Source organism: Salmo trutta, chromosome 24 (genome assembly GCF_901001165.1).
Source record: "Salmo trutta chromosome 24, fSalTru1.1, whole genome shotgun sequence".
Taxonomy (NCBI): domain Eukaryota; kingdom Metazoa; phylum Chordata; class Actinopteri; order Salmoniformes; family Salmonidae; genus Salmo; species Salmo trutta.
The window spans coordinates 21,322,186-21,347,556 of NC_042980.1; the positions used below are offsets into that span (position 1 = coordinate 21,322,186).

Genomic DNA, 25,371 nt, shown 5'->3' on the forward strand with positions numbered 1-25,371 from the left:
GTAATGTTAATTTCTCTACAAAAAGCCACCTCCAACGTAGTTTTAGAGAATTTGGTGGGGGGTGGCTGAGGAGTATTTCTGTCTGTAATAAAGCCCTTTTGTGGGGAATTGGTTGGTTGAACATGGCTCCCAAGTAGGTGAGCCTATGCCCTCCCAGGCCCACCCATGGCTGCGTCCCTGCCCAATGCACTGTATATACAGTATATACAGTACCAGTCAAAAGTACCAGTCAAAAGTTTGGACACACATACTTATTTTTACTATTTTCTACATTGTAGAATAATAGTGAAAACATCAAAACTATGAAATAACACATGAAATCATGTAGTAACCAAAAAAGTGTTAAACATATCAAAATATATTTTATATTTGTGATTCTTCTAGGTAGCCACCCTTTGCCTTGATGACAGCTTTGCACACTCTTGGCATTCTCTCAACCAGCTTCATGAGGTAGTCACCTGGAATGCATTTCAATTAACAGGTGTACCTTGTTAAAAGTTACTTTGTGGAAAAACCATCAAGCTGGCATGAAACTGGATCTCATGAGGACCACCACAGGAAGGGAAGACCCAGAGTTGCCTCTGCTGCAGAGGATAAGTTCAATATAGTTACCAGCCACATAATTTGCAGCCCAAATAAATGCTTCACAGAGTTCAAGTAACAGACACATCTCAACATCAACTGTTCAGAGGAGACTGCATGAATCAGGCCTTCATGGTCGAATTGTTGCAAAGAAACCATTACTAAAGGACACCAATAGTAAGAAGAGACTTGCTTGGGCCAAGAAACTCGAGTAACGGACATTATACCAGTGGAAATCTGTCCTTTGGTCCAATGAGTCCAAATTTGAGATTTCTGGTTCCTACCGCCATGTCTTTGTGATACGCAGAGTAGGTGAAACAGATGATCTCCGCATGTGAGGTTCCCACCGTGAAGCATGGAGGAGGAGGTGTGATGGTGTGGGATTGCTTTGGTGGTGACACTGTCAGTGATCTATTTAGAATTCAAGGCACACTTATCCAGCATGGCTACCACATCCCATCTGGTTTGCGCTTAGTGGGACTATCGTTTGTTTTTCAACAGGACAATGAACTAAAACACACCTCCAGGCTGTGTAAGGATTATTTGACCAAGGAGAGTGATGGAGTGCTGCATCAGATGACCTGGCCTCCACAATCACCCGACCTCAACCCAATTGAGATGGTTTGGGATGAGTTGGACCGCATAGTGAAGGAAAAGCAGTCAACAAGTGCTCAGCATATGTGGGAACTCCTTCAAGACTGTTGGAAAAGCATTCCTCACGAAGCTGGTTGAGTGAATGCCAAGAGTGTGCAAAGCTGTCATGTTCTACTTCCGGTTTGGAGCGAGCAGTCGCACTACGCTTCACTCCACAGGTAATATTACACTTCACTACATTACAACGGTTTGATTTGTTTGATCCGAGCAATTCTTTTCTTAGCTAGCTACATAGCCGTCTTTGTATCAAAGATAATCGTGTAGCTTAGAGTAATTATCGAAGTTAGCTATCTTCGTCCTCCTAACGTAGTCATCACTGCTAGCTAGCTAGTCAACACTGCTAGCTAGCCAACCAGCCAACTTCCACCGACTAGCAGCACTGTAGAATCTATTACATTACAACGGAATGACTTGACTAGTGTAGTGTTAGTGAGCCAGCTACATAGTTGTCTTTGCATCTAAGATAATTGTGTAGTTTAGAGTAATTATTAGTAACTAGCCAGCCGCGACGCCAGACTTAGTCAACACACCTAGTCTTCATTAACCCACTGCTAGCTAGCTAGCCAACAGCTAGCCAACCGTTACCGACTAGCAGCGCTCTAGACACTAATACTTTACAACGGAACGACTTGATTAGTGTAGTGTTAGTGAGCCAGCTACATAGTTGTCTTTGCTGTCTTTGCATCTAAGATAATTGTGTAGTTTAGAGTAATTATTAGTAACTAGCCAGCCGCGACGCCAGACGTAGTCAACACACCTAGTCATCATTAACCCACTGCTAGCTAGCTAGCAAACAGCTAGCCAACCGTTACCGACTAGCAGCGCTGTAGATACCAATACTTTACAACGGAACGATTTGACTAGTGCAGTGTTGGCTAGCTAGCTACATAGTTGTCTTTGTCATAGCTTGATAATTGTGTAGTTTAGTAATTACCGAGGTTAGCTAGCCAGCTATTGCCGTCCCCCGCGACGCCATTTTTTCCAAACCCAGCCAACTAGTAACACTGTAGAAACTAAATACATTAAAGGAACGTCTTGATTAGTGTTATGTTAGCTAGCTACAAAGTTGCTTTTGTATCATGACAAGGTGTAGTACTGAAACTATCGAGGTCACCTAGCCAGCTACACCTAGCCAGCTACACGGTCAAACAAAGTCAACAACGCAGCCACTGCTAGCTAGCCTACTCCACCAGCCAGCAGTACTGTATCATTTTTGTCATTTTAGTCAATAAGATTTTTTGCAACGTAAGCTTAACTTTCTGAACATTCGAGACGTGTAGTCCACTTGTCATTCCAATCTCCTTTGCATTAGCGTAGCCTCTTCTGTAGCTTGTCAACTATGTGTCTGTCTATCCCTGTTCTCTCCCCTCTGCACAGGCCATACAAACGCTTCACACCGCGTGGCCGCTGCCACTCTAACCTGGTGGTCCCAGCGCGCACGACCCACGTGGAGTTCCAGGTCTCCGGCAGCCTCTGGAACTGCCGGTCTGCGGCCAACAAGGCTGAGTTCATCTCAGCCTATGCTACCCTCCAGTCCCTAGACTTCCTGGCGCTGACGGAAACATGGATCACCACAGATAACACTGCTACTCCTACTGCTCTCTCCTCGTCTGCCCACGTGTTCTCGCATACCCCTAGAGCATCGAGCCAGCGGGGTGGTGGCACTGGAATCCTCATCTCTCCCAAGTGGACATTCTCTCTTTCTCCCCTGACCCATCTGTCTATCTCCTCATTTGAATTCCATGCTGTCACAGTTACCAGCCCTTTCAAGCTTAACATCCTCATCATTTATCGCCCTCCAGGTTCCCTTGGAGAGTTCATCAATGAGCTTGACGCCTTGATAAGTTCCTTCCCTGAGGATGGCTCACCTCTCACAGTTCTGGGTGACTTTAACCTCCCCACGTCTACCTTCGACTCATTCCTCTCTGCCTCCTTCTTTCCACTCCTCTCCTCTTTTGACCTCACCCTCTCACCTTCCCCCCCTACTCACAAGGCAGGCAATACGCTTGACCTCATCTTTACTAGATACTGTTCTTCCACTAATCTCATTGCAACTCCTCTCCAAGTCTCCGACCACTACCTTGTATCCTTTTCCCTCTCGCTCTCATCAAAAACTTCTCACTCTGCCCCTACTCGGATGGTATTGCGCCGTCCCAACCTTCGCTCTCTCTCTCCTGCTACTCTCTCCTCTTCCATCCTATCATCTCTTCCCTCTGCTCAAACCTTCTCCAACCTATCTCCTGATTTTGCCTCCTCAACCCTCCTCTCCTCCCTCTCTGCATCCTTTGATTTTCTCTGTCCCCTATCCTCCAGGCCGGCTCGGTCCTCCCCTCCTGCTCCGTGGCTCGACGACTCACTGCGAGCTCACAGAACAGGGCTCCGGGCAGCCGAGCGGAAATGGAGGAAAACTCGCCTCCCTGCGGACCTCGCATCCTTTCACTCCCTCCTCTCTACATTTTCCTCTTCTGTATCTGCTGCTAAAGCCACTTTCTACCACTCTAAATTCCAAGCATCTGCCTCTAACCCTAGGAAGCTTTTTGCTACCTTCTCCTCCCTCCTGAATCCTCCTCCCCCTCCCCCCCTCCTCCCTCACTGCGGATGACTTCGTCAACCATTTTGAAAAGAAGGTTGATGACATCCGATCCTCGTTTGCTAAGTCAAGCGACACCGCTGGTCCTGCTCACACTGCCCTACCCTGTGCTTTGACCTCTTTCTCCCCTCTCTCTCCAGATGAAATCTCGCATCTTGTGACGGCCGGCCGCCCAACAACCTGCCCACTTGACCCTATCCCCTCCTCTCTTCTCCAGACCATTTCCGGAGACCTTCTCCCCTACCTCACCTCGCTCATCAACTCATCCTTGACCGCTGGCTACGTCCCTTCCGTCTTCAAGAGAGCGAGAGTTGCACCCCTTCTGAAAAAACCTACACTCGATCCCTCCGATGTCAACAACTACAGACCAGTATCCCTTCTTTCTTTTCTCTCCAAAACTCTTGAACGTGCCGTCCTTGGCCAGCTCTCCTGCTATCTCTCTCAGAACGACCTTCTTGATCCTAATCAGTCAGGTTTCAAGACTGGGCATTCAACTGAGACTGCTCTTCTCTGTGTCACGGAGGCTCTCCGCACTGCTAAAGCTAACTCTCTCTCCTCTGCTCTCATCCTTCTAGACCTATCTGCTGCCTTTGATACTGTGAACCATCAGATCCTCCTCTCCACCCTCTCCGAGCTGGGCATCTCCGGCGCGGCCCACGCTTGGATTGCGTCCTACCTGACAGGTCGCTCCTACCAGGTGGCGTGGCGAGAATCTGTCTCCGCACCACGTGCTCTCACCACTGGTGTCCCCCAGGACTCTGTTCTAGGCCCTCTCCTATTCTCGCTATACACCAAGTCACTTGGCTCTGTCATATCCTCACACGGTCTCTCCTATCATTGCTATGCAGACGACACACAATTAATCTTCTCCTTTCCCCCTTCTGACAACCAGGTGGCGAATCGCATCTCTGCATGTCTGGCAGACATATCAGTGTGGATGACGGATCACCACCTCAAGCTGAACCTCGGCAAGACGGAGCTGCTCTTCCTCCCGGGGAAGGACTGCCCGTTCCATGATCTCGCCATCACGGTTGACAACTCCCTTGTGTCCTCCTCCCAGAGTGCTAAGAACCTTGGCGTGATCCTGGACAACACCCTGTCGTTCTCCACTAACATCAAGGCGGTGACCCGATCCTGTAGGTTCATGCTCTACAACATTCGCAGAGTACGACCCTGCCTCACACAGGAAGCGGCGCAGGTCCTAATCCAGGCACTTGTCATCTCCCGTCTGGATTACTGCAACTCGCTGTTGGCTGGGCTCCCTGCCTGTGCCATCAAACCCCTACAACTCATCCAGAACGCCGCAGCCCATCTGGTGTTCAACCTTCCCAAGTTCTCTCACGTCACCCCGCTCCTCCGCTCTCTCCACTGGCTTCCAGTTGAAGCTCGCATCCGCTACAAGACCATGGTGCTTGCCTACGGAGCTGTGAGGGGAACGGCACCTCCGTACCTTCAGGCTCTGATCAGGCCCTACACCCAAACAAGGGCACTGCGTTCATCCACCTCTGGCCTGCTCGCCTCCCTACCTCTGAGGAAGCACAGTTCCCGCTCAGCCCAGTCAAAACTGTTCGCCGCTCTGGCACCCCAATGGTGGAACAAGCTCCCTCACGATGCCAGGACAGCGGAGTCAATCACCACCTTCCGGAGACACCTGAAACCCCACCTCTTTAAGGAATAACTGGGATAGGATAAAGTAATCCTTCTAACCCCCCCCCCTTTAAAAGATTTAGATGCACTATTGTAAAGTGGTTGTTCTACTGGATATTATAGGTGAATGCACCAATTTGTAAGTCGCTCTGGATAATAGCGTCTGCTAAATGACTTAAATGTAAATGTAAATGTAAGGCAAAGGGTGGCTACTTTGAAGAATATCAAATATCAAGTATATTTGTTTAACACTTTTTTGGTTACTACATGATTCCATATGTGTTATTTCATAGTTTTGATGTCTTCACTATTATTCTACAATGTAGAAAAAAGTAAAAATAAAGAAAAACCTTTGAATGAGTAGGTGTGCCCAAACTTTTGACTGGCACTGTATATAGTGCATTCAAGTATTCAAACCCCTTGACTTTTCCACATTTTGTTACATTTAGAGACTTGTCCGTTGTCTTAGCTGTGTGCTTAGGGTCGTTGTCCTGTTGGAAGGTGGACATTTGCCCCAGTCTGAGGTCCTGAGCGCTCTGGAGCAGGTTTTCATCAAGGATCTCTCTGTACTTTGCTCTGTTCATCTTTCACTCGATCCAGAGTAGTCTCCCATTCCCTGCTGTGAAAAACATCCCCACAGCTTGATGCTGTCAGCACCACGCATCACTGTAGGGATGGTATTGGCCAGGTGATGAGCGGTGCCTGGTTTCCTCCAGACGTGACGTCTGACATTCAGGCCAACGAGTTCAATCTTGGTTTAATCAGACCAGAGAATCTTGTTTCTCATGGTCTTAGAGTCCTTTATGTGCCTTTTGGCAAACTCCAAGCGGTCTGTCATGTGCCTTCTACTGAGGAGTGGCTTCTGTCTGGCCACTCTACCATAAAGGCCTGATTGGTGGAGTGCTGCAGAGATGGTTGTCCTTCTGGAAGGTTCTCCCATCTCCACAGAGGAACTCTGGAGCTCTGACGATCGGGTTCTTGGTCATCTCCCAGACCAAGGCCTTTCTCCCCCGATTGCTCAGTCTAGGAATAATCTTGGTGGTTCCAAACTTCTTCCATTTAAGAAAAAATGTATTTATTCAATTTTAGAATAATGCTGTAACGTAACAACATTTGGAAATTGCAGACACAAATAGAAGCTCTAACAACGATTATATTGAAAACACACTTTTTTTATTGAAAATGTTACAGAAGGGGATGTTTTCCATAAACAATTATTATCCTAACTTGCAACATGAGCCTCAATATAAATCACACCAATATTGCTAAAATTACATATTTTCATAATAAAAGTAATAATACAAATAATAATAATAATGAACCTAGCGCCACACTCTTACCAACACACAATGCCACACAATGCCAATAATATGGCTGTGGAGGGTAATTTAAGTCTCTTATTTTTTTATTATTTTTCAACAAAATATATATATAATTTATTTTCTCTTTATTTGACTATTTTTCTCTGCTGGTTATTTGGAAAAAAGCTGTACATGGAATTACCATTTACACTATCTTACTCTGTTTATTGACAATTACCATGGCACCTTTGTAATTGAAGTTGTATAATGATGTAAAGAAAAGATTAAGTAAACTGTAGCAATATGTTTTAGTGTTTATTGGAGACTGGCTCATGTTGGAGACAAAGGTTGATTGGATGTTTGTGCAGTAGCGCAATGTGTATGATTAGCTAAGTTTATTCGCTCTACAAGTTGACTAATGCATTAGTGTTAATGTTACGAGAGAGCTTCTTGGTATGTTCTGTGTTGGTTGTCGAGAGAGAGAGAGAGAGAGAGAGAGAGAGAGAGAGAGAGAGAGAGATTCTCTGTATGTTTTGTTGTTGGTTTGTATGAATTTTTGTAAGGTATTTTGTAGCCGGTCCTGCTGATGTTTGTGTATGCCATAGGACTGTGTTTTTGATTAGTGAAATTGTTCACTTTAAGTTTGTACTATTATGTTTCATTTGTTCCCAGGGGGGAAGGGGAAGGCACCTTGGGAGTGCTTAGGCAAGAGGCCTGCGGGCATACATATATCCGTAGTATGTACTATGTCTATGCACACTAGGTAAGACCTGGACGGACCATCCCCTGTATTTTGGTTAGTGCACCAGTTGGTGGAAGTTAGGTAAATTGTGGGTAGGTAGGAGAGGGGGCTCTTTAACTTTTACTTTCTTTGCTTTGGTTCTGTCCAGCCCCTTTCCCCAAATTACCGTGTGAAGGAAGAAATAAATTCCCTGTTAATGGAAATATATTCTTCCTCTGTCATCCTTACCCGCACCTGCAGTCACATACCTCTTTCACTCCATGGGGAGTTGACTGTAGCAGGGTGTTGCGGTCCCTCCAAGAGGCGTGTGTAGCAGTTAACATCAAAATCCTTCTTTATCGTCTAATTGAAATGCTTTCTGACACTCAATAAGTAATACCCATAACAGTATTTAGTTGGCTTTATGGTATAGGGTACAAGTTCCGACTTCAACTGTAAGTTTACATACACTTAGGTTGGAGTCATTAAAACTCGTTTTTCAACCACTCCACAAATTTCTTGTTAACAAACTATAGTTTTGGCAAGTCGGTTAGGACATCTACTTTGTGCATGACACAAGTAATTTTTCCAACAGTTGTTTACAGACAAATTATTTCACTTATAATTCACTGTATCACAATTCCTGTGGGTCAGAAGTTTACATACACTAAGTTGACTGTGCCTTTAAACAGCATGGAAGATTCCAGAAAATTATGTCATGGATTTAGAAGCTTCTGATAGGCTAATTGACATCATTTCAGTCAATTGGAGGTGTACCTGTGGATGTATTTCAAGGCCTACCTTCAAACTCAGTGCCTCTTTGCTTGACATAATGTGAAAATCAAAAGAAATCAGCCAAGACCTCAGAAAAACATTGTAGACCTCCACCAGTCTGGTTCATCTTTGGGAGCAATTTCCAAATGCCTGAAGGTACCACATTCATCTGTACAAACAATAGTACGCAAGTATAAAAACCATGGGACCACGCAGCCGTCACACCGCTCAGGAAGTAAACGCGTTCTGTCTCCTAGAGATTAACGTACTTTGGTGTGAAAAGTGCAAATGAATCCCAGAACAACAGCAAAGGACCTTGTGAAGATGCTGGAGGAAACAGGTACTAAAGTATCTACATCCAGAGTTAAACGAGTCCTATAGCGACATAACCTGAAAGGCCGCCCAGCAGGGAAGAAGCCACTGCTCCAAAACCGCCATAAAAAAGCCAGACTACGGTTTGCAACTGCACATGGGGACAAAGATTGTACTTTTTGGAGAAATGTCCTCTGGTCTGATGAAACAAAAATAGAACTGTTTGGCCATAATGACCATGGTTATGTTTGGAGAAAAAAGGGGGAGGCTTGCAAGCCGATGAACACCATCCCAACAATGAAGCATGGGGTGGCAGCATCATGTTGTAGGGATGCTTTGCTGCAGAAGGGTTTGGTGGACTTCACAAAATAGATGGCATCATGAGAATGAGAATGATGTGGATATATTGAGGCAACATCTCAAGAAATCAGTCAGGAAGTTAAAGCTTGGTCGCAAATGGGTCTTCAAAATGGACAATGACCCCAAGCATACTTCCAAAGTTGTGGCAAAATGGCTTAAGGACAACAAAATCAAGGTATTGGAGTGGCCTTCACAAAGCCCTGACCTCAATCCTATAGAACATTTGTGGGCAGAACTGAAAAAGTGTGTGCAAGCAAGGATCCTACAAACCTGACTCAGTTACACCAGCTCTGTCAGGAGGAATGGGCCAAAATTCACCCAACTTATTGTGGGAAGCTTGTGGAAGGCTACCCGAAACGTTTGACCCAAGTTAAACAACTTAAAGGCAACGCTACCAAATACTAATTGAGTGTATGTAAACTTCTGGCCCACTGGGAATGTGATGAAAGAAAAACAAGCTGAAATAAATCAGTCTCTCTACTATTATTCTGACGTATCACATTCTTAAAATAAAGTGGTGATCGTAACTGACCTAAGACGGAATTTTTACTAGGATTAAATATCAGGAATTGTGAAAAACTGAGTTTAAATGTATTTGGTTGAGGTGTATGTAAACTTCCGACTTTAACTGTAAATGTTATTCAAATCTTTCTAGTAACAATGCCAGGAAAACAACTATTTGAAATAGATGTGTGTGAATGATGATGATGAATGTGCCTTTAACATCAGTTTTTTCCCATATCTAGATGTAATTACAAAACACCAAAATATTGAAATGATGCAGCACACTCAATTTCTACGGATTACCAATCACTTTTATTTGGTCAACACAAAATATCTAGCACATATCAGTGATACGCCTCATGCTCATGAACCTCATGCCACCGCTCATGCCTCCCATTCCCATGCCCATATCCCTGAAGTTCCTGTACTCTCCAGGCCTCATGTACATCATCCTGCCTCTGAAGTGGGGCTGCTCATACATCAGCCAGTGGCCGTCCATCACGTTGCAGGACTGGCAGTCAGACATGCGGTAACGTTCCTGGATGGAGTCACAGTCGTCCATCATCTCGTGCATCTGACCTCCGAAGTTCTCCCTCTCATAGATCCTCATCCTGAAGTTTCCACGGTGCTGTTATTTGGGAAATAAAAATATTTTAAATAATTACTGACTACACCAGACTGTTGATAAGCTCACATGGCCAATATGATTTGTGTGATTATGGACTTCACACAGCTACTTCTAGTGGGACTGTTACAGCAGCCTGAAAATCATATGGCTTACCATGGGGATCATGCGGCAGGACCTGATACCATCGCTCATTCCCATCATACTCTGGTAGTCTGAGTACTCTCCCCTCCTCATGAAGTACTGGTTTCCCATGTAGTTGGGGCGCTCGTACACCATGAAGCAGCCGCTCTGAACCCTGCAGGATTGGCACCTGCTCAGGTAGGAGGACATGTCAGGACAGTCGGAGCTGCACTCATAAGAGCGGCCCTGGAAGTTCCTGTCCTCATAGAAGATGGCCTGAAAAGACAAGGTATTTATTTATTATTTCTCAATATATAATTCAATAAATGCAACAAATATAAGAAGCTTTGAGTTTTGAATGTAAAGATCTAAAGATAATATAGAGATGAATGTATTGGAAATAATTTTCTAATAATGCTTACTCTTCCCATGTTCATGCCGGTGGTGGTCATTGTTGTTCACTGAGTTGCTGTGCTGTTGCTAAACTGATGTCCTGTCTGTGTTAACCCTTACTTTTATACCTGACCAAACCCAAAGAATCTGTGGGCCCCATTGTGTAAACCCCTGACCCAGCAACACTGTATAGAGGCCTATATAGTGCTGAAGTACCATAGTCATGTTTCCACGTGACTGGGTCCCTAGAAGACTTAAAAAGCCTTTTTTCATTGTGGAACAGGTCCCACAAAACCTTTAATAGAAACAATAGACTGTGGCAGTGACACTCATTGCATACATACAGTGTATTCAGAAAGTTTTTAGACCCCTTGACTTTTTCCACATTTTGTTACGTTACAGCCTTATTCTAAAATGGGTTGAATAGTTTTTACCCTCATCAGTCTACACACAATACCCCATAATGACAAAGCAAAAACAGTTTTTTGTATGCAAATTTATATATACATTTCATCAGACCAGAGAATCTTGTTTCTCATGGTCTGAGAGTCCTTAGGTGCCTTTTTGGCAAACACCAAGTGGGCTGTCTTGCGCCTTTTACTGAGGTGTGGCTTCCTTCTCGCCACTCTACCACAAAGGCCTGAATAGTGGAGTGCTGCAGGGATGGTTGTTCTTCTGGAAGATTCTCCCATCTCCACAGAGGAACTGGAGCTCTGTCAGAGTGATCATCGGGTTCTTGGTCACCTCCCTGACCAAGGCCCTTCTCCCCTGATTGCTCAGTTTGGCCGGGCAGCCAGCTCTAGGAAGAGTCTTGGTGGTTCCAAACTTATTCCATTTAAGAATGATGGAGGCCACTGTGTTCTTCGGGACCTTCAATGCTGCAGACATTTTTCGGTACCCTTCTCCAGATCTGTGCTTTGACACAATCCTGTCTCGGAGCTCTACGGACCATTCCTTATATAGACAGGTATGTGCCTTTCCAAATCATGCCCAATCAATTGAATTTACCACAGGTGGACTCCAATCAGGTTGTAGAAACATCTCAAGGACGATCAATGGAAACAGGATGCACCTCGAATCAAATCAAATGTTATTTGTCACCTGTGCCGAATACAACAGGTGTAGACCTTACAGTGAAATGCTTACTTACAAGCTCTTAACCAACAATGCAGTTTTAAGAAAAATTTGAGTTAAGTAAAAAATAGAAAATAAAACTAACAAATAATTAAACAGCAGCAGTAAAATAACAAAAGTGAGGCTATATACAGGGGGTACCGGTACAGAGCCAATGTGTGGGGTCACCGGTTAGTTGAGGTAATTGAGGTAACATGTACATGTAGGTAGAGTTAAAGTGACTATGCATAGATAATAAACTGTGAGTAGCAGCAGTGTAAAAGGGGGGGGGGGGGGGGGTCAATGCAAATAGTCTGGGTAGCCCTTTGATTAGCTGTTCAGGAGACTTATGGCTTTGGGGTAGAAGCTGTTAAGAAGCCTTTTGGACCTAGACTTGGCGCTCCGGTACCACTTGCTGTGCGGTAGCAGGGAGAACAGTCTATGACTAGGGTGGCTGGAGTCTTTGACAATTTTTAGTGCCTTCCTCTGACACCGCCTGGTATAGAGGTCCTGGATTGCAGGAAGCCTGGCCCCAGTGATGTACTGGGTCGTTCACACTACCCTCTGTAGTGCCTTGCGGTCGGAGGTTGAGCAGTTGCCATACCAGGCAGTGATGCAACGAGTCAGGATGCTCTAGATCAGTGGTTCCCAAACTTTTTATAGTCCTGTATCCCTTCAAACATTCAACCTCCAGCTGCGTACCCCCTCTAGCATCAGGGTCAGCGCACTCTCAAATGTTGTTTTTTTGCCATCATTGTAAGCCTGCCACACACATACACACTATACGATACATTTATTAAACATAAGAATGAGTGTACGTTTTTTTTCACAATACGGCTTGTGGGAAGTGACAAAGATCTCTTATAGGACCAGGGCACAAATAATAATAATCAATAACTTTGCTCTTTATTTAACCATCTTACATAAAAAACCTTACTTGTTCATCGAAAATTTGTAAATAACTCACCACAGGTTAACGAAAAGGGTGTGCTTGAAAGGATGCACATAACTCTGCAATGTTGGGTTGTATTGGAGAGAGTCTCAGTCTTAAATCATTTTCCACACACAGTCTGTGCCTGTATTTAGTTTTCATGCTAGTGAGGTCTGAGAATACACTCTCACATAGGTCCGTGGTTGCAAAGGGCATCAGTGTCTTAGCAGCGTGATTTGCCAAGCCAGGATACAGCCCAATTCAGAAATCTGGCAGTGGCTTCTGATTAAATTACATTTTCACAGAACCGCTTGTTGCAATTTTGATGAGGCTCTCTTGTTCAGATATTGGTAAGTGGACTGGAGGCAGGGCATGAAAGGGATAATGAATCCAGTTGTTTGTGTCATCTTTTTTCGGGAAAGTACCTGCGTAATTGCGCACCCAACTCACTCAGGTGCTTCGCTATATCACATTTGACATTGTCCGTAAGCTTGAGTTACTTTGTACACAAAAAAGTATACAATGATGGAAAGAACTGTGTGTTGTCCTTGTTAATGCAGACAGAGAAGAGCTCCAACTTCTTAATCATAGCCTCAACTTTGTCCCGCACATTGAATATATTTGTGGAGAGTCCCAGTAATCCTAGAATCAGATCCCAGATAGGCCAGTCGTGTGAGAAACTCGTCATCTTGCAAGCGGTCAGACAAGTGAACATGATGGGCAGTAAAAAAAACTTTAAGCTCGTCTCTCAATTTAAAAAAAACGTGTCAATATTTTGCCCCTTGATAACCAGCGCACTTCTGTATATTTTAAAGCATTACATGGTCGCTGCCCATATCATTGCATAGTGCAGAAAATACACGTGAGTTCAGGGGCCTTGTTTTAACAAAGTTAACCATTTTCACTGTAGTGTTGAAAACGTAATACAAGCTGTCAGGCATTCCCTTGGCAGCAAGAGCCTCTCGGTGGATGCTGCAGTGTAACTCATATAATTCAATGGCTTGTGAAGCAGTAATTGTTTCAAACATCTCCTGCCATGTCACTGATACATTGTGAAACAGTGTTGTTGGATGAAGACATTGTCTATATAGTTTTTTGGGCCTTTCCCCCAGCATTGTCCCAGCCATATCCTCAGCAACAGGAAGAATTAAGTCCTCCACAATAGTATGGGGCTTGTTTTTCCAAGTCACTCGGTAGCTCACCATATAAGACGCTTCTAGACCCTTCTTATTAATGGTATCTGTTGCTTTTACACATGTCTTACTACACGAAAGTTGTCTTAATTCTCGCTCAAAAAGACTCCTGTGGCTTATTTTTCAAATTGGCATGTTTTGTTTCTAAATGTCTGTGCAAGAGTGAAGGTTTCATCGAGTTGTGAGATAGTACTTTTGCACTTTTGCACATACTGTGTGTATATTGCACATACACACCCACTGTGGCTGAGGAAAGGCACTACTCCAAATATAATTGAACCCCAAATCAATGTAGTTCTCATCATATTTGTTCATATCAGTGTCCATGCTAGCTGGCTAACAACAAATGTAGAATAACTGATTCTGGCATTGGATGTGCTCGTGCAAGCAGAAGAACTTGTGTCGTCAACAGGTGCAGGTGTAGTACTGCTGGTAGTAGCAGTACTACCAGTAGAGCTGGTATGTGTCTCTATGGGCCTTACTAATATTTTTTTTTTAATTGTATAAATGTGAATTACATTTTTATTTGGCGTACCCCCAACAACATTGTACCCCAGTTTGGGAATACCTGCTCTAGATGGTGCAGCTGTAGAACCTTTTGAGGATCTGAGGAGCCATGCAAAATCTTTTCAGTCTCCTGAGGGGGAATAGGCTTTGTCGTGCCCACTTCACGACTGTCTTAGTGTTTTTGGACCATGATAGTTTGTTGGTGATGTGGACACCAAGGAACTTGAAGCTCACAACCTGCTCCACTACAGCCCCGTCGATGAGAATGGGGACGTGCTCGGTCCTCCTTTTCCTGTAGTCCACAATCATCTTGTTTGTCTTGATCACATTGAGGGAGATGTTGTTGTCCTGGCACCACACGGCCAGGTCTCTGACCGCCTACCTATAGGCTGTCTCATCGTTGTCGGTGATCAGGCCTACCACTGTTGTGTCATCGGCAAACTTGATGATGGTGTTGGAGTCGTGCCTGGCCATGCGGTCATGAGTGAACAGGGAGTAGAGGAGGGGACTGAGCACGCACCCCTAAGGGCCCCCGTGTTGAGGATCAGCGTGGCAGATGTGTTGTTTACCTACCCTTACCACCTGGGGGCGGTCCGTCAGGAAGTACAGGATCCAGTTGCAGTGGAAGGTGTTTAGTCCCAAGGTCCTTAGCTTAGTGATGAGCTTTGTGGGCACTATGGTGTTGAACGCTGAGCTGTAGTCAATGAACAGCATTCTCACGTAGGTGTTCCTTTTGTCCAGGTGGGAAAGGGCAGATCTGTGGATCTGTTGGGGCGGTATGCAAATTGGAGTGGGTGTAGGGTTTCTGGGATAATGGTGTTGATGTGAGCCATGACCAGCCTTTCAAAAGACTTCATGGCTACAGACGTGAGTGCTACGGGTCGGTAGTCATTTAGGCAGGTTACCTTAGTGTTCTTGGGCGCAGGAACTATGGTGGTCTGCTTGAAACATGTTGGTATTACAGACTCAGACAGGGAGAGGTTGAAAATGTCAGTGAATACACTTGCCAGTTGGTCAGCGCATGCTCGGAGTACACATCCTGGTAATCTGTCTGGCCCTGCGGCCTTGTGAATGTTGACCTGTTTAACAGTCTTACTCACATTGGCTATGGAGAGCGTGATCACACAGTCGTCCGGAACAACTGATCCTCTCATGCGTGTTTCAGTGTTACTTGCCTCGAAGCGAGAATAGAGTAATTTAACTCGTCTGATAGGCTCGTGTCACTGGGCACCTCGCAGCTGTGCTTCCCTTTGTAGTCTGTAATGGTTTGCAAGCCCTGCCACATCCAACGAGCGTCGGAGCCGGTGTAGTACGATTCAATCTTAGTCCTATTTTGATGCTTGCCTATTAGATGGTTTGTCAGAGGACATGGCGGGATTTGTCAGGCTCCATGAAAGTGGCAGCTCTACCCTTTAGCTCAGTGCGAATGTTGCCTGTAATCCATTGCTTCTGGTTGGGGTATGTACATACGGTCACTGTTGGGATGACGTCATCAATGCACTTATTGATGAAGCCAGTGACTGAGGTGGTGTACTCCTCAATGCCATCGGAAGAATCCCGGAACATATTCTTGTCTGGGCTAGCATAACAGCCCTGTAGCTTAGCATCTGCTTCATTTGACCACTTTTTTATTGAACGAGTCACTGGTGCTTTCTGCTTTAGTTTTTGCTTTTAAGCAGGAATCAGGAGGATAGAATTATGGTCAGATTTCCCAAATGGAGGCGAGGGAGAGCTTTGTACGTGTCTCTGTGTGTGGAGTAAATGTGGTCTTGAGTTTTTTTCCCCTCTGGTTGCACATTTAACATGATGATAGAAATTAGGTAAAACGGATTTAAGTTTCCCTGCATTGAAGTCCCCGGCCACTAGGAGCGCCACCTCTGGATGAGCGTTTAACTGTTTGCTTATGGTCGTATACAGTTCATTGAGTGCGGTCTTAGTGCCAGTATTGGTTTGTGGTGGTAAATAAACAGCTACGAATAATATAGATGAAAACTCTCTTGGTAAATAGTGTGGTCTACAGCTTATCATGAGATACTCTACCTCAGGTGAGCAAAACCTTGAGACTTCTTTAGATTTCGTGCACCAGCTGTTGTTTACAAATATACATAGACCGCCACCCCTTGTCTTACCGGAGACCTTACCGGAGACCTACAGAAAAAGCGTAAAACGCGCCAGCTGTATGTTATTCATGTCGTCGTTCAGCCACGTTCAGCCACGACTCGGTGTGACATAAGATATTACAGTTTTTAATGTCCCGTTAGTAGGATATACTTGATCGTAGTTCATCTATTTTATTATCCATTGATTGTACATTGGCTAATAGGTAAAGGGAAAGGGAAAGGGAAATTAACCACTTGCCATCGGATCCTTACATCGCACCCAGACCTTCGTCCCTGATATCTCTGTCCCTTTTTCCTGCGAATGACGGGGATGAGGGCCTTGTCGATAGTCTGAAATAAATCGTTGCCGTCCGACTCGTTAATGTTTTGGTACTACTATTGGAGAGCCCTTGGAGAGCCCTTCCCTATCCCTATCCCTAACCCTAACCCTAACCCTAACCCTAACCCATTCAGCATTGTTCACACCCTCTTAAGCCTTAGCCCCACAAATCTCAAAGGGTTGATCCAACCGTTCTGTACTAACTTGCCAGCTACTTACAGACATCTAAGAGAGAGAGAGAGAGAGAACAGCTCACAGAGCAATACCCTCTCCAATCGTGTATCTGTGGTTTCACGTTCAGAGCGCACACTGGATGCTCTGGACAATAAGTAGGGTTGTTCCGAAAGCTCTGACCTTTACGACTACAGTCAAGCATCCAAGCTAACTGGCTAACACTGGCTAGCTACTTCCAGACACATAATGAGAGAACACCCCACTCTGACCATTTTACTCACTCTAGCAGAGCTAGTTAGGCTTTTTTCATGTTATCCAGAGCTTCGGTGACTGTAACTGTGCTGCTTGCAACAATTTAATTATCCTTTGTTGCCAGCTAGCTAGCTAACAGTACACTTTAACTTGAAATGAAAATACTTTGTCATAATAAGAGTGGAGTCTTTTTTTAAGAAATGTAGCTAGCTAGCTAAACAATGGACCATAATCACAACTCATGACATAACTACCCTGCATGAATCTGCAGGTAGCTAACCAACCAGGTTCTATGGCTATAATTATTCAAGCAAATGTGTCTGAGATACGAAGAATAAGATCATACACATAACGTTAGCTAGTGACCCAGCCAGCTAACGTTAGCTAGTTAACAGCACACTTGAACTGAAACCACATTCTGTCAAAATTAGAAACGTATAATATCTGAAAATCTTACCAGTGTACATCATGGTTGGACACGTCTCCTGTCTGATACCATGCATGGGTGCCTTAGTTTGATGATGTAATTCAGACTGGTGTTTTCTCCAGCTCCTTAGCTATAATACTCGAATTCCACTGATTTCAAAATTCGGTCCTACAGAAAGTGGAGAGCTTACACATAATGTTAGCTAGCTAACAGTACACTTTAACTTAACATTAGGTTTATGCAGTTTTACTACGCAATAAAACATTTTTTAAAGCCTTGTTCGACACAATTACCTAAACATACTGACCAGCTCCAATAGATAGACGATATGGTAGACCAATCCAAACTCATCTCTTGGCATTTCCAGCCCACTCATTATCTCAGCCAATTATGGCTAGTGGGAAGGTTGCTCTCTTTTTCTGTGGCTAAACCAACTAGGCTTGTAATTTAAGAATTTGATTCATATTTACAGATGGCATACAATTTTGATATTACGGCACATGAAAAAACGCAATATTTTTTACTTTCAAGCAGCTCTCCTGTGAAGTTGTGACTTGTGGCATACGCCTAGTTTCCTCAATCGGGTCACAATTGGTTACAGAACCGTAAAACGGCAGCCATATCCTCCAGCGCCATTATCCTGAGCTCAGTTTTGAGTCTCATAGAAAGGAGTCTGTATACTTCTGTAAATAAGTTATTTCTGTTTTTGCACAAATTTCTTAAAACCTGTTTTCGCTTTGCCAGTATGGGGTATTGTGTATAGATTGAGGAGGAATTTATTTTTCAAAACAATTTTAGAATAATGCTGTAACGTAACAAAATGTGGAAAAAGTCAAGGGGTCTGAATACTTTCCAAATGCACTGTATATCCATATGCGTGTGGTGGAGTCAACAAATCAGTTAACCACTTTGAATTCTATTTCAACATATGATTCATATTCCCTCATGATCTCGTTCATTTAGTGAAGTCAGTTAAATTCAACTTTTGTGTTAACCATAAAATGGAATCTTCTCACTCCATAAATTATCCAACTTTAATTTGATGTCAATATTATTTGTTTCTGGATCATATATGAATCCCATGTCCACCATGACAACACCAGCTATTCTATGATAATCTCCCTGTTCTATAATGGTTCAGAAAAGTTAAACATTTATTTGATGAGAATCAAATGACCAGATAATCCACAACCTTTTTGACAACAGTGTTTCAAAATGTTCATGATCAGTTACTACTCAGTTAGTCTATCCAGATTGTGGCTAACTGGGTTAGAAAACAGCATATTGGGTAAAAGTATGATTTGCTAAGTACATCACAAAGGCAATTTATTTACATTCCCTGAGTCTATGGTAGCCCTAATTCTCCATGCTTTTACAGGTTAAGAGTTATATTTCACTTATTGAGGAGATACAATGTACATTATAAGTTTCCTGATTAGAATGAGGACTACAACACCCATAACTAGCTAGCTACATGAATTAGACAAATCCATATTTGTTGCAGAGTCGTGCCATCAAGTTATGTGTCATTTGGCAACTTGGGAATGAGAATGTGCCACACTGTATGCTGGCAAGCTGGATGTCAAAGACCACTGTTTTTATAACTTCCAAAACCCTTAATAAAACTCTAATGTGATGGTAGTTACATAAACACTAAATGAGCAGTTGTTAGCAACACCTGCCACTGGCTGTTTTAGCTAACCAGTTGGCTCGTTTGACATAGCAGCCAACAGTGCAGGCGACTGCTAACTGACTGATCTACAAAGAACCCTGCATCATAAATGACTACTCATTATTATTTGTAGATCAGTCAGTCAGTCACAATTTAGCAATGATACATTAAGGTTTTGATCCTCTCTAACACGGCCAATGTCTTTACTCTAAAACTAGCTAGATAACATTATAAGGCTGGTTTTGACACCTGATTTCTCAGATGTAATTCAAAATACACAGAGGAGAATGTGGAAATTGTGTTATTTACTTAGCAATAACTAATACAAGGACAATTAGAAAATCAGAAACAGGTTCATAGTTTTTTTAATTTTTCATAAAAAAAATCAACAATAATATTATGGAGCTGTGCGTGTTCAAATATTTGTGTGTGAACACAGAATACAAGAGGGGAAAGGTGTCTGGGATGATAGTGTGATGTGTGCCATGACCAGACTTTCAAAGCATTTCATGGTTGCAGATGAAAGATGTTGGGATTACAGACTGGGACAAAGAGATGATGAAAATGTCTGTGAAGAAACTTGCCAGCTGGTCTGCGTATGATCTGAGAACACGCCCTGGTATTCAGTCTGGCCCTGCGGCCTTGCGAGTGTTAACCTGTTCTAAAGGCTTACTCACATCGGCCACAGAGAGAGAGATCACACAGTTGTCAGGGACAGCAGGGACTCTCATGCCTGGCTCAGTGTTGTTTGCCTCGAAGCAAGCATAAAAGGCATTCAGCTCGTCTGGGAGGTTTGCATCACTGGGCATCTCATGGCTCGGTTTCACTTTGTAATCCGTAATCGTCTGCAAACCCTGCCACATCTGATGAGCATCGGAGCAGGTCTAGCAGGATTCTATCTTAGTCCTATATTGACCTTTTTCATATTTGATGGCTTGTCGGAGGTAGTAGCGGGCTTTCTTGTAAGCGTCCATGTCCCGTTCCTTGAAAGCGGTAGCCTGCCTGTAAACCATTACTTTTGGTTAAATACTTACAGTCACAGTGGGGACGATGTCGTCAATGTAATTATATTAATTATAGTCAGAAGCTAGCCAGCTAATTAGCTACTAGCTATTTAGCCATTGTTAGCCACTGCTAGCAGTCTTTACCTTTAGCACAGACACCAGCCGCTTTAGCCCGGATAGCCCGGATAGTATCTGCCAGTCTGCACAGCGCGATATCAGCCCTGAGCATATCGGACTGCTTTTTTCCACACTACATCACCGGATTCCTGCCGCAAGCTCTGGACCATTACACTGGATCATCGCAGCTAGTTGCTATCGAGTGGCTATCGTGGCTAACGCCCTTGTCCAGAAGAACCAGCTAGCCTCAAGCTAGGCCCATTCCCCCGGCTAGCAAACGAAGTACACCAACTACAATACCTCTCTTGCCAATTGGCCTGGATCCTTTGTCGACACGGAGCCCTGCCGATCCATCACGACTGATCTGCTGACGTATTTCGGCCGATGTGCTCTCAACCGGCCTCTGCGTCGTGGATGTCAGTGAGGACCCAGCTACAAGCCCAGGCCCGCTAACTCTCTGAGCGCTGTGTCTCACGATTGCCTAGCGTAGTGACGATTGCTGAGCGGCTCCCTGTTTCGTCCATTGCTGCTTATTGGACCATATGATCACTCGGCTACACAGCTTACTGGACTGTTCATCAACAAGGTACTTCATTTGGTTTATCTGTCGGCCCCAGCCTCGAACTCAGGCCCTGTATGTAGCTAACTGACCCTCTTTGCCCATTCATCGCCATTTACCTGTTATTGTTGTCTTAGCTGTTAACCCGTTGTTGTCTTAGCCCTCCCAATCAACACTTGTGATTGCTTTATGTCTCCCTCTAATGTCAATATGCCTTGTATACTGTTGTTTAGGGTAGCTCTCATTGTTCTCTTTTACTGCGGAGCCCCTAGTCCTGCTCTACATGCCTCGGTTAGCTCCCTTGCCCCATCCCCCACACATGCGGAGACCGCACCTAGCTTAACTGGCGACTCCAGAGATGCAGCCTCTCTCATCGCCACTCAATGGCTAGGTTTACCTCTACTGTACTTGCACCCTACCATGCCCTTGTCTGTGTATTATGCCCTGAATCTATCCTATCACGCCTAGAAATCTGCTCCTTTTACTCTCTGTTCCGAACGCACTAGACAACCAGTTCTTATAGCCTTTAGCTGTACCCTTATCCTACTCCTCCTCTGTTCCTCGGGTGATGTAGAGGTTAACCCAGGCCCTGTGTGTCCTCAGGCGCTCTCATTTGTTGACTTCTGTAACTGGAAATGCCTTGGGTTCATGCATGTTAACATCAGAAGCCTCATCCCCATATTTGTTTTTAGTTTTTTACTGCTCTTTTGTACACCAGTTTTTCTACTTGCACTTCCTCATCTGCACATCTATCACTCCAGTGTAAATTGCTAAATTGTAATTACTTCGCCACTATTGGCCTATTTACTGCCTTACCTCCTTACTTCATTTGCACACCCTGTATACAGATTTTCTATTGTGTTATTGACTGTACATTTGTTTATTCCATGTGTAACTCTGTGTTGTTGGTTTTGTTGCACTGCTTTGCTTTATCTTGGCCAGGTCTCAGTTGTAATTGAGAACTTATTCTCAACTGGCCTACCTGGTTAAATTAATGAAATGCACATTGTTATATTTGGTAACACTTGCTTATTTTCCATCAACTCCAACCCCATTTGATACATTGAATGTATGGGGGTAAAGTAGTGTCTACATAGGGGTACAGGTTGTGAACACACACAAACGCTCTGACGAAGGCCTTGAGGCCGATACGTAAAGCTTAATAAAGAGCAGTGATACTATCAAGAGCAGTGTGCTGGTTTCTTATTTTTTCTCATCTTATTCAACTGTTGCCATGCACCTGCAACAAAGATAGCTCAGATGTGCGAGTGCCTTTTGAATTTTTATTATTATAACATACAACAGTAAATAAATGAGTTGTAAAAATAATTTGCTTAACAATGTACACTTGTATTGGCATTCTTCCAATATAAGTGCACATTAATACATATGTATTTAGGTAATCATGTAGGTAATCACATTGTTACCTAGTACAACTTTTAAACTTGTTTGCTGCATGTCTAATTACACCTTGACCGTGGTTTTATAGATATGAGATTTGTAAACAAATGCAAATTAATTGTTGCTAACATTCCTCCCACCCTATAATTATTATTTTAGATACTCTGTTATCTTTAGAATTTTTTTTAAGTGAGTTTATTTGAAAATCATTAAAATTGTGCATTGCAAAATAATATGTAGTAATATTATATATTTTCTAAACTAAATATTTTAAATATCACTGGATATTATTTTATATCAGCATACATCTATTGTGAACAAACAGATATCTACACAGAAATTTGAAATGTTAAAAATGTAGGAGAGTGAAATAATGAAATATTCAAACATGGAGTGCTCTGAGTAAAACAATCACAAAAATAAGAAAATGTAGCAGTTTTAAAATGTTGAAATAAATTTAATCAACAATTTCCGTACAACCTTTGAGAAAATTACATAGTCATGTTATCCATGATACGCCTCATGCTCATGAACCTCATGCCACCGCTCATGCCTCCCATTCCCATGCTCATCTCCCTGAAGTTCCTGTACTCTCCAGGCCTCATGTACATCTGCCTGCCTCTGAAGTGGGGCTGCTCATACATCAGCCAGTGACCGTCCATCACGTTGCAGGACTGGCAGTCAGACATGCGGTAACGTTCCTGGATGGAGTCACAGTCGTCCATCATCTCGTGCATCTGACCTCCGAAGTTCTCCCTCTCATAGATCCTCATCCTGAAGTTTCCACGGTGCTGTTAGTGGGAAAGAACAGGTTTCATTGATCAGATACATTACATATAAACATTTGTAATATGAGAATTGTATTGTCAATGACAAGATCAGTCTATTTTAAGATGACATATTTTCAACCTACCATGGGGATCATGCGGCAGGACCTGATACCATCGCTCATTCCCATCATACTCTGGTAGTCTGAGTACTCTCCCCTCCTCATGAAGAACTGGTTTCCCATGTAGTTGGGGCGCTCGTACACCATGAAGCAGCCGCTCTGAACCCTGCAGGATTGGCACCTGCTCATGTAGGAGGACATGTCAGGGCAGTCAGAGCTGCACTCATAAGAGCGGCCCTGGAAGTTCCTGTCCTCATAGAAGGTGGCCTGAAAATAAAAGGGAATAATTTCTATGAATTAAACAATTGTATGAAACAAACATTTTAGAGGAATTTAGCGCTATTTAGTCCCACTGGTAACCAGGTTAACGGGGTAAGTAAAATTATCATGTTGTAGTTTGGGGTGCTAGAGCACAAGATACCTTTTTTTATAACAATCTATGAAAATTAAAGTAAAAATAATTCTAAGAAATCTTGCCAGTGCTTACCCTGCCCATGTTCATGCTGGTGTTGGACATATTTGCTCACTGTGCTGCTGGTTGCTGTTCCTGAACTGACTTTCTACCTGGTTTAACCCTTTCTTTTATACCTGACCAAACCTAAAGAATCCCTAGCTCCATTGTTCAAACCGCTGAATCAGCATCATGCTCTAGAGGCCTACTGAAGCTACTGAGTTAACGTCCACATTTTTAGGGACTGCATCCCTCAGTCTTTAGAATGGCTATTTCTAAATCGACTGTTTCTCAAACAAAGTAACAAAACCGTTTGAGAGTTTACAACAGTTAGTAACAGCCTTGAAATGGAATGTTCTCCATACATTGTGCAATACTTTTTTGAAAAACTTTGAAAGATGCCTTTTTTAAATGCTGGTATAATGACTCAATGTTATAGTAGAGGAAATCACACATATGGATTTAAGAGTGAAAATCTTTTAGGTTAAACTATGTATTATTACTCATCTTTTGTTCAGTGTGCTGACTTAACGTAGACAGACATTCCTAACCAGTGAATACATAATCAATTGTGAGAAGTTACTTAACTAGCCTTTGTGGTTCATAACCATGATACTAGAGAAACTGATACAAAACTTTAAATAGCATTGTGTATTTAAAAAATATATTTCAAATAAATCAATCATCTTTACATTTTTTAATTCCTCTTAAGGAGATTGAACAGGATCTTAAGCACTTACATATTTGTAACGTATTTTACAATTTTGTAATTGTTAACATATCATACATATTGCATCTCCCCAAAAATTCAAGTAATGAATGATGTTCCCTATTTTCAGGGATACGTTTTGACTCTTGAGTGCTACTGGCTGAAATTATACCGTACCTTTCTGGCATCACTTTAACTAACACCAAAAAATTAGCTCAATAAAAAAATCCCAATACAAGCCTGTCAGTTTAAGCTACAGATATCTGTTTTTTTTTGCATTGGATGCGTCTCAAATAACAACATCCCCTACATATGTCACTCTTCCACATCTGTAGTGAAAGGTGACAGAGCTAGAGTGGTGTTTGTCAGACCATGAGACATTCTGAAAATCAGTCTTCTCACAAAATTGTCTGTAGCGTCCGAACGGTTCGGCCTTAAAACTATTATGACCCCTCTATGGAAAGATGAGACTCTATGACCCCCACAGGCCTCACAAGACTCGTCTGAAGGTCCCTGGTACCAGTTGAAAAAATGAATGGAAGTATATATGGAGTCTGTTTAGTGCCAAAAATAAGGGGTTAAATAAAGTTTCCTTATCTTTCTTATACCTCTCAGATATAGGACAGAGACTTTAGAACAAACTTTAGATTTTTTGGGGGGACTATCTGTTGTTCCCTGTAGTGAATCTGTTATTCAATGCGTTTGTATGGGCTAATAGCAGTAAGGCCACATATTTGTTTTCATCAAATATTTTGTACATATTTTTTTTTATACTTAAAGTGGTCTTAAAATTCCAAATCAAATAGCTAAATGATCCTTGGTATGACGTTCTTAAAAAAGTCCATATACCTCAGTAGAACCTCTCCCAAACACACACATTTCAGTTCAGATTAATCAATCTGAACACACACACACACACATTTTTTAGCTCAGCATTTTGTTCTTCG

The 25,371-nt window shown here is 43.1% G+C and overlaps 2 protein-coding genes across 2 annotated transcripts; both read right to left on the reverse strand.

Moving 5' to 3' along the window:
• Nucleotides 1–9,734: 9,734 nt before the first annotated feature.
• LOC115161515 (gamma-crystallin M3-like) lies at nt 9,735–10,694 on the reverse strand. Its single transcript, XM_029712492.1, has 3 exons — nt 10,616–10,694; nt 10,227–10,469; nt 9,735–10,073 (listed from the first exon to the last, which is right to left on the reverse strand). The coding sequence occupies exons 1-3, from the start codon at nt 10,643–10,645 to the stop codon at nt 9,780–9,782; spliced, it is 567 nt and encodes a 188-aa protein (XP_029568352.1). The 5' UTR covers nt 10,646–10,694; the 3' UTR covers nt 9,735–9,779.
• A 12,117-nt stretch (nt 10,695–22,811) lies between these two features.
• On the reverse strand, nt 22,812–23,821 carry LOC115160920 (gamma-crystallin M3). Its single transcript, XM_029711450.1, has 3 exons — nt 23,752–23,821; nt 23,289–23,531; nt 22,812–23,166 (listed from the first exon to the last, which is right to left on the reverse strand). The coding sequence occupies exons 1-3, from the start codon at nt 23,779–23,781 to the stop codon at nt 22,867–22,869; spliced, it is 573 nt and encodes a 190-aa protein (XP_029567310.1). The 5' UTR covers nt 23,782–23,821; the 3' UTR covers nt 22,812–22,866.
• Between the last annotated feature and the right edge of the window lie 1,550 nt (nt 23,822–25,371).

What these genes read in the sequence shown, in the direction of transcription:
- LOC115161515 (XM_029712492.1), bottom strand. Translation starts at nt 10,645, where the DNA reads ATGACCACCACCGGCATGAACATGGGAAGA. An exon ending in CCGGCATGAACATGGGAAGA is followed by an intron (nt 10,470 to 10,615) that starts GTAAGCATTATT and finishes TTGTCTTTTCAG; the next exon opens with GCCATCTTCTATGAGGACAG. An exon ending in CCTGCCGCATGATCCCCATG is followed by an intron (nt 10,074 to 10,226) that starts GTAAGCCATATG and finishes CCCAAATAACAG; the next exon opens with CACCGTGGAAACTTCAGGAT.
- LOC115160920 (XM_029711450.1), bottom strand. Translation starts at nt 23,781, where the DNA reads ATGTCCAACACCAGCATGAACATGGGCAGG. An exon ending in CCAGCATGAACATGGGCAGG is followed by an intron (nt 23,532 to 23,751) that starts GTAAGCACTGGC and finishes TTTTATTTTCAG; the next exon opens with GCCACCTTCTATGAGGACAG. An exon ending in CCTGCCGCATGATCCCCATG is followed by an intron (nt 23,167 to 23,288) that starts GTAGGTTGAAAA and finishes TCCCACTAACAG; the next exon opens with CACCGTGGAAACTTCAGGAT.